Consider the following 9704-nt stretch of genomic DNA (forward strand, 5'->3'; position numbering starts at 1 on the left):
CATGAAGCATATTTTCCTAAAGCATTAACAAAATTCTTAGAATCAGAGCAGCAAGAACTTTTACTTGAACCGCCTGAGAAACGGGAAGACAATAGAATATAGCCTGTATTGTAGGAAAAGCAATATATTTGGAGTCAAAAGCCCTGAGATTGAAAACCATAATCTGCATCTTGTGTGACTGTCAGCATATCACTTCTCAGAAATTGCTTCCTCTATTAATAACCAGAAAGAGTCCTGCCTGCTCGAAGGACCAGAATGAGGATACCCTGGCAAGTCTGAAATCCTCTTTTCCATATGGAAGGAATGGATTTGCTTATCCTTATAAGCTTAAGATACAGTAGTTCTCAATTTTATTAAGAAATTTGTCAACTCATCCAAGCATATACAACAGGAGTGGTCTGCTCACCCCAAATGCATCGCTAATTTTTTGGCTTTCGTATCTGAAAATAAACTAAACACATCCCTGACTTCTTCCAGGGTAACGCTCTGGTCACTGAACTGTGGTGATAGTTGAACAAATAAGCCTCTGTGGAATGTAAAGGAACTTAGCTTTTTAAAGAGATCAAGCAGTACTTGTGATTGTGGTCAGAAGGCATTTAGGGGAAAAATAGTTAAACTTTAATTCAAAAAGGGGAATGATAGCCAAAGTAATTAACCCTTTAGTCGCTATCAGAAACTTCCAATTTTTAAATTTGTACCAGAGTACTAGTTTAATCTTTACCCCATTATCCAAGTAGGAGCTGCACCACCATAATTTTGCAGTAGGAAAGAGATCTGGCAGGTTTCTGCTACCCACCTGCATGTACACAGTGGCCCATTAACTTTCTTAGTAGGAACGACCTTCTGCTGCTAGCACCTGTTCTGAACTTAGTCCCTGAGCTCAATAGACTAATTCATATCTTGTCAAGTACTGAAGCATTATTAGTCATAAACTTTGCTGGGTACCAGAACAAATGGGGCAATATCTACATATCTGTATTTAATAACATTTGGGAAGTTGGCTACCTATTATAAGTAGAATACTCAAAAATGGTCCCTCTTGAAACCAATTCTATGACATAGAATTTTGATTAGACAGCAGGTATAGTGTCTGCTTGGCTCTGCATGAATTCAGCATCTGCTGGGCTAAGTCAGAGTAGGGAGGGGGAAAAAGGGAAGAGGGCCGGAAGAAAGTAACAATAAACAGGAAGAGAGGAGTAATCTATCCTAAGAGAATCCATCTAGTTCCAGTTTTCTCCCCTCTCTCTTTCCTCCAATCTGTGGCTTGTACATTCTAACTAGGAAAAGAAATGTTGCTTTGTAATTGACAACCTGCAGGATCTCGGGGAGGTGGAGTGGAATTGTAGTCTGTTCAAAGAATGAAATGGGGGCTCCTCTCCCCAAGTACCTTTGGGCCTTCTGTCTACTCTGGACGGTAATTTAGATAATGACTACTGTTTGGAATTTCCCATGACTAAGACAGATTCCTGAAGCTTCCAAAGACCAAGACATTTAGTTCAGGTTTAGACTTAGGCCAGAGCCAGGTAAGAGGTAGAGAACTACCTCAAATTATGTCTTTTTTTTTTTTTTTAATGTACCTATATATATATATATATATATATATATGTACATATTGTCTTCTCCATTAGAATGTAAGCTCTTTGTGGGCAGTCTTTGTCTTCTGTCTTTGTATCTTTCGGCACCTAGCACAGTGTGGGACACACAGTAGGCTCTTAAAAATACTTTCTTGATTGAAAGACCTCATACTGTTGACAGGTATGTGAACAATAGTCATATGGCAGGATGAAGTTATCCCAAGCCCAAATGAGCTCAGGATCAGAAATAATAGGAAGACACAAGTTACCATTAAGGCAATACATAGGCAGGACTGGGACTATCCAGGGGTGGGAAAGGCTAGAAGGAACAGACCGTGTCAATACTATGCACACATTGCTTCTAAAGAAATAACATTGGTGAGTTTTTATGATGAAGCTGAGGCAGGGAAGGAGGGAAAGTTGGCATCTCAAGAGTTCAGGCTGAAGCCAGAGGACGGGAGAGTTTCCACCCAGAGCTTACATTCAAGCTGTTTATCAATACCAAGAAGTCTTGGCAGCCTCAACTAGAAGCAAAGAGGAGAATGATATTCTGGGAGCAGACAATGGACACTGGGCCTCTTTTGTTTGAGATGGCCTTGGTCCTCAGCAGGAATAAAAAATAATCATCTCAGTCATGAACAAAATCTGGAGGCCAAACAACCTTGAGGGTTCACGTGTAGGAGAGCAGGTTCAAATCATAACAGCCATCCACCTGTAATACAAACAGAGCTCGTCAATCCTGGTCAAGTAAGAGCTAGGGGGCTAAAAGCAGAGGCAGCTGGACAACTCACATCAAAGCGACCAATACGAGCTGTTGTTCGGTTGGCTCGGATCATCTCAGTCAGCATCCACATCTGCTGTACCTCCGAAGAGACCTTATCTGGGTCAGGGAGAGCTTGCTAAAAAAACACAGCAATGACTTACTAGAAGAAGGGAGTGAAGGTTGCTAGAATAAAACCCTTTCTACCTCTGTGGGACTTTCACAACTGTGAATAATAGTTACAGCTTTTAAATAGGTCTAGAAGCAACAGCTAGCAGTCCAGGAGGCAATAGGTCATGGATGGAGTAGGGTGGGACAGTGAGTGAGTCAGATGTATTCAATATAGATGTACAAACCATTTCCATCCCAACAGCCAGTCACTCCCTACTGTCGTGACCCTTTTATTAGTGCCCTTCCTTTCATTGTGTTTTGTGGCATCAGGAAAAAGTAGACAGTGTTCCCAGTTTAGTTGTTATGGCATGTCCACCAGTCAGATTCTTGAAGGAGGAGGCCCAGCACCAGACCAATTCAATCTGACAAACTTGTACTGATAAATGGAAATACAAGGTTTCAACCTAGGTACTACGAGATCAAGGATGAGGGTGGGTAAGAGAAGCCAGAAAAATATATAAGGTGAACTTACCTGAAGGAGGAGAGCTGGTTGCTCATAGGGTGCTGGGTGGGAGAGCCACTTGGTAAAGGCTGATGAAGGGCTCTATTAGGTAACCATCATCAAAGAAGATGGAATTAGAGGAAGAAATGCAACATGTTCAGAACAGAATGTGTTCTCTTTCATTTCCATAGTCCTCCTAAATTTCCTTCTTTCTACAAAGAGTACCATTATTCTTCTAGTTACCCAAGTTTATTCATCTCTTTTCTCCACTCACATGGCAACTTAACCCAGTTCATATCTTCACTCTTTTGGCCTGGACAATTATTGCCACTAGTTTCCTAATTGGTCTCCCTGCCTCAAAGCTGTCCCTTTTCTAATCTATCCTCCATAAAGTTGCCCAAATGATTTTCCTTTTAATATCCAGGTCAGATGTCATTCCTCTCAAAAAACTCTAATGGCTCCCTATTACTTTGAGGATCAAATATAAACTTCTCTGTTGGACATTTATAACTCTTTACAACCTGAAGCCAATCTACCTGTGCGGACTTATTATATGCCTTATTCCCTTTAGATACTTCTTGGTTTAGCCAAACTGGTCATCCTGCTATTACTCACAAAAAGCAGTCCATCCAGGTCTTTGAAAACACTATCCTCCATGCCTTACCTCTGATTTTTAGAATCACTAGCTGCCTTCAAAGTTTAGCTCTTATACTGCTTTCCTAAAGATGTTCTTAGCTGTCAAGGCCCTCCCATCATGAAGATCACCTTATCTTTTGTAAACACCAAAGATGTTTCTATGTTGCCTCCCCCAACAGAATACAAACTCTTTGAGGATAGAAATTGTTTCATTTGTTTCTTTGTATAGCCAGCTCCTAAGCTCAGTGCTGGCATGGAAAGGCCTGACTCTTTAAAAAGCTAACCTTCCCTCTTTTTCTAATTTAATTAATGGTTACATCATTCAATCCCTTTAAAGACTTAGAAGTGACAGGAGAGGGTTCTGAAGTCCTGGCTGCACACCAGAGGATTCATATATATGTAAGAATCACTCTGCCTTTGGGATACAATCCCACACACTCTTCTCGTCAAATACTGAGGGTTGTTGGGAGTATTTCCAACTATTTGGGTATTTCCAATTATACCCACGGGACCCTTTATTGTCCCTGTCTTCACAGTTCTAACTTGGCTGCTATCTCTCATGCTCCTTTCATACACCCATGTTCTTCTGGCCTTGATTTCCATGCTGCTGGTCAGCCCCAAAGGTAAACTTGACTCATTTTCACTTTCTAATAGACTGTGTGTTGAGACTGGGCCATATATACATGTGGTATCTTACCTAGTACCTACTCAAGAGATTTGGACACAGTAGGCATTTAATAAAAACTTGCTGACTAACTATCCAGGTCTTGACCCCAAAATGGAAGTGTATACCCACAGCTATAAGCACAAGAACTGATTGTCTCAATACATTCCACCCCCTGCTTTTTTTGGATGCTTATTGTTCCTTTTATAAGTTTAACGTGTACAGTCTAGCAAAAGTCACAGAACAAACATTATCCGTCTTATCTGAAAATCTCCCACCTGTGGTCCATGCTGAAAAAACTGTAAGTCCTCCAATGTGAAGTTGAGCCACAGTGGGGATGGCTGCCGCAGAATCAGGCGCAGCTCCAGCACCTTCTCCATGTCACACAGCATCTGCACAAAGGTAGCCCCATTTCCATTACCAGCATGTCATCCCTGGGATTCTTCCTAGCCAGAGGGCCCTTAGGTACCAGGGAATAACCAGGGGAACTACAGTCTCTATATAAATGCTATATAATAGCTAACAAATGTATATTTATATATAACATAACTATTATGTGTCAGGCCCTGTACTAAATGCTTTATAATTACTATCTCATTTAATCCTCAGAGCAATCCTGAGAAGTAGGTGTTATAACTATCCCTCTTTTATAGTTGAGAAAAATGAAGCAGATGGTGGTTAAATGACTTGCTCAGAGTCATACAGGGGGTATGCATCTGAGGTGGATTTGAAATCAAATTTTCCACCAGCACCACCTAGCTTCTTGGTTAATTGTTCTTCCTTCTTGAAGAGGAGCAAAATGGCATTTAGTTGGAGTCAAGTTACAGTGTGTCCAACTGTGGCTGATCAGAACACAAGCTCAGAAGGCTCTATCATAGGTAGGGCACAAATAGTCTATGTGAACATTTGGGGTTTGTAGATGTGTCTTAATTTGTGCATCTCACATTTCATTTGAGCTGCTGTAATTCTGCTTTGCTCATAGAGCACAGCATCTTTGATGTGAGCATGCCATGCTGGGAATACTTTTGCCAGCCTTTCCCATGTCACACAATCATTTGCAAAATTCTTCAGAGAGTAACTTATATAAAATATGGGCCAAATATTCTCTGCTTGAATAGCTATGTCCTTAAGACCAAAAAATTATCTAGAAAGTGAGAGGCACCATAGAAATCTAGCTTTGAGCTTTGAATTGGCCCAGTCTTTGGAAAGCAATTTGGAACAATTATAGCACTACTAAGCTAACAACAAAGAATTAAAAGATAGAGATGTACCAAAAAATGATTCCAGAGGACAATTATAATCCATGCCTCCTACTTCTTGATAGAGGGGTGATAGAAAAGCGGTAAAAAATGAGACATACATTTTTGGAGAAGGCCAGTATACATTTGTTTTGTTTGATTATGTGTATTGATTACAAAAGTAGTTTATGTTTTTGTTTTGGGGAATGGAAAACTGGGGAAAGGCTGATAATGTTAGTTGTACAATAAAAGAAATGTCAAAAGTATCAATGAAGTATTAAATTTTTTTTTTTCTCCAAGTAAAACAGAAAGAGGTGCAGAAGAAACACAGACAAATGCGACAATTTTGGAACTAATATCCTGAATAAATTATATATCTATAAAGAAAGCAGCTTCTTATAGTGGAGATTTTTCATTTCCATGTACAATCTTCTTTTTCTGTCCTTTGTATGTTGAAATGCTCATATTTGGGGGCATTTATCAAATATAAATAATCAAATAATGCTACTTTTTAAAACACAGTCATCTAGCCTCTAGATTTTCTTAGACCTTCACACTCTCTTGGTAAATATTTAACTTTGTTAAATGAGCTGTGCAGGGCAAGAAGTCAGGTCTCTTCTCCCCACAGCCCACTCCTCCCCTTAACTCCAATGGAAAAAGAGTTCTCACTGACCTGATGCTTGTATAGGGACACATAGTCCTGGGCCCCTTCCTCATTATGTGGATTGGGCATTAAGCAGTAGTCTCGTAAACAGGTAATCCATTTGTTCGGGGAACCAGGCTGGCGCACACGGATACTCAAGAAGGCTGTGTAATAATTCTTAAAGGTGATTTCCTGTAACTGAAATACAAATAAGGGTTGCAGTTAAGACTGGCACAATTTGGAATCAGACCAGGTCTACAAAAGTTTTACTTAATGCTCCCATAATAAATATAATAAATACAATGAGCAAAACCAGGTCAAGGTTTTGTGTGTTCAGGTAAACTTGAAAAGTTCATACATTCACACATAAGTCTGTGTACAGTTCAAGAAAAATGTTAAGCTTTCACAATAACATGCAACATGACTTCTTGAATACCTCAGTGGATCCTATCCCCATGGGTAATTTTTCCAATGATACATATCCCAATCCAGCCAAGTTTTCTCATCCTCTGTAATACTTATCCATGTCCTCCTATAAATTCCACTCAATATGATAAGGGCTTTCCTCTAGATTTCTTGTTGTTACAAGATACTGATCAAGTACACAGATTTTGTTACCTCTTGATCCAATTACATGACTGGCTCACATTCTTTTCTCACATCCTATTTGCCACATCTTCTATATAATTTTTCATCGGTAGTTTGTTACAGCCTGCTGTAGAGTGCTGTGTGTCTCTCTATTGTTCCATCTCTCCAAACTGTGGTGTGCTTATGACTCAGAGCCACACAGCAGCAGCAGCAGCGGGATAATGATGTTTTAAAAGAGGCCTTTGTTCCAGGGAAACACTAGAGTCATTAAAAGAACTTCATAATTTTTCAAAAACAATCCAGCTAAGTCTCTTCTTCCTCTTCAATTCCGGGCCTCAGTCCATTACCCTTGCACAATATTTGCCACATTATAAATACTAATGGATACAATGTATCATCTATACAATTTCTTATCAAAATCTGGTCAAGTCCTCTCCCATTTGGACCGGGCAATGGGGAGCCTCCATCAAGTGGCAAGTGTTTCTCTATTTTAAACTCCTTTTAATGTTAATGGGCGGCTGTCAAGCAAAATCATCTCTAGTGAGCCATCTTTCAAACAATTTTCTATCATATTGACATGTGCATTGGAGGGAAAATATAAAGGGTTTGAGTTCTCAAATACCACAGTCAATAGAAGTCAAAAAATGCTCACAGTGGGTGTAAATGCGCTTCAACAAATTAGCAAAGAACTGTGAGGGCCCAGGAGCAGAATGGATAGTCTTATCAGAGATGTAGAACCCGGAGAAAGAGGTGGCTAGTCATGTGAGAGTTACCCTCGGGGAAAGCCCCGCCAGGCTTTGGAGGAGGTCGGAAGTCAGAGTCAAATTCTACTTGTGACACTCTTCAGCTACGAGGCAATTCTGGACAATTACCTCATCTAACCTACTTTCCATCTTGTGAGCTTGCCCGATAGACCTGGCTGCATGTTTATAGCACGATGTGTGTCAGTTATTAGTGATTTTTGTCAGCTCCACTGGCATTAACCAATGTAAAAGTCAAAATTACCAGAGAAAAGGCACTGGGTGGGGTCCCTTCTGAGAAAGTTAAAAAGGGCATGGGTAGGAGTGGAACGGGAGGGGTCAGAGTTCCCACTCAAATCCGTGACATCACGGCCCCCGGGTTTATTGGGGGATGTGATTTTATTTAACTCCCAAAGTGAGCAAAGCCTTGGCCAAAGAGAAATTTAAAGGGGTCGTTGTCATCATCATGCACACAGCTGGGCAGAGATCTAAGGGGTCCTCCGGTCCAACTGTCTCATTCTACAGATAACCGAGACCCGGAGGTGGGAGGCGGCTTGCTCAGGTCACTGGCTTCTGACCTCACTCTTGGCACTTACAGGCCGCCCGGGGGCAGAGGGAGGGCCTGCAGAATCGGCTCGTCTTTCTCGGAGTACTGGAGAGCTCGAAGCGTCGGGCCTTCCTCCTCAACCCCGCCCCAGCCCGGCCCCGGCCCGGCCCCTCGGGCCGGCGCTCACCTCAATGGGCCCGGCCGTGGGGAAGGTGACATCGATGACCAGGACGCCCGGCCGGCCCTGAACCGTCCGCACATCGCCCACCTGCAGCGCCACAGCCCCCTTGATGTGACAGGGCACTTGCACCCGGGACATGGCGCCGGCGGCCGCTGCATAGAAGCCTTCTCTGGTCCGAGAATCCGGGGCTGGGAAAAACTACACCTCCCAGCAGACCCTGCAGCCTGACAGCAAACTGTCCTATCAGCATTCAGTAGCGTCCTAGTCTAAGCCGGAAGAGCCTCCGGAAGCTCCCTTTCAACCAATCACCGCTCCTCTCCTAACCTCGTAGCCCCGCCCCTAACTAGAATCTCAGAGAGTAGGACTGGGCAGAACTGGCAGGCATTCTCAACCGCTTCAGGCCAACGGTCTAGTGCAAGCAACGGCCGTCATCTTTCGGCCTTCCCCCGCCCTCGTCTCCCACTCTCCTCGCAGAGCCCTAATCCTGATGGAAAGAGGAAGTCGCGGTTTCTAAAACCCTTGCAGTACTGCTCGTGCTGTTGAGACAGGGTCCTTGTACTATTGCAGTCTTAGCAAGGTACACACTACATGTATGCCGCCGCTAGGTGGCGTAGTGAGGTAGCGCTACTTAGAAAGGGCCCGAGTTCAAATGCTGCCCCAGACGCTTCCCCAGGCCGAGTCTCGGAACCCACCTTGTCCAGTGTTCTCATTAAAATGGGGATAATACGAATATCCCTTATTTCTCAAGTTCCCTGTGAAGACTGAATGAGAAAGAGCTTTGCAAACCCTAAAGCAGTTATATAAATTCTAAAGAAACAAAATAAATCACTCTATGGACACAAAGGAGTTTTGTTTCCAGAATTCTCCTTTCCCCGCTCCCTCCCCACTTATTTAGTTGCTTTTATTATCTTAAGACATTTTTGTCCACATCAATTTTGTTCTTGGTTCTTTTCCACCAACCTCACTTTGCATCACAGGATCATTTATGTCAATCAATCAAAAAACCAACAAAAACCGCACTTATTTAGTGCCTACTATGTGCCCCGGCCTGTGCTAAGTGCTGCTAGGGATCACAAAAGCGAGGCCCTGCCCTCAAGGAGCTCGCAATGTAAAGCCAGGAGAAGCTTAAAAATCATACTCGTGTGCAAGGAAACCCAAATCCAAGAGAAGGAAAAGTATTTATGTAGTGGGTAACAGAAGCGAGACAGGAAGACAAAGCTTCTGCCCCGCTCTTGGCTGCTTTCTTCAAAGAAAACGGAGTTTCTTCATTTTTGTCCTGTTTGGGGAACAGTAACCCCCATTCTATGGATGGGTCAGTTTTTTTGCCTATTCCCAAATCTTTGCGCCTACAAGTTGTTTCCTATTTACCACTAGTCTCTTAATATTTTGGTATATGTCAATCTTTTTTCTCTTAATAAAAATAAAATCATAATTTGATCAAGTTTATCTTTAGGATAAAGTCCCAGCAGCAGAATCATCGCTAGTTAATTCTGCTCCTGGGCTAAGATTGTGATCCTGTA

At 42.3% G+C, this 9704-nt stretch overlaps 1 protein-coding gene across 1 annotated transcript; it reads right to left on the reverse strand.

Annotated features, from left to right (window-relative positions):
- Positions 1–1936: 1936 nt before the first annotated feature.
- NICN1 (nicolin 1, tubulin polyglutamylase complex subunit) lies at positions 1937–8874 on the reverse strand. Its single transcript, XM_074263824.1, has 6 exons — positions 8191–8874; positions 6159–6326; positions 4526–4639; positions 2978–3049; positions 2366–2473; positions 1937–2286 (listed from the first exon to the last, which is right to left on the reverse strand). Exons 1-6 carry the CDS (start codon positions 8320–8322, stop codon positions 2245–2247), a joined length of 636 nt encoding a protein of 211 aa, XP_074119925.1. The 5' UTR covers positions 8323–8874; the 3' UTR covers positions 1937–2244.
- Positions 8875–9704: the final 830 nt, after the last annotated feature.

The sequence above is a fragment of the Sminthopsis crassicaudata genome, chromosome 1 (assembly GCF_048593235.1).
Source record: "Sminthopsis crassicaudata isolate SCR6 chromosome 1, ASM4859323v1, whole genome shotgun sequence".
Lineage (NCBI taxonomy): Eukaryota > Metazoa > Chordata > Mammalia > Dasyuromorphia > Dasyuridae > Sminthopsis > Sminthopsis crassicaudata.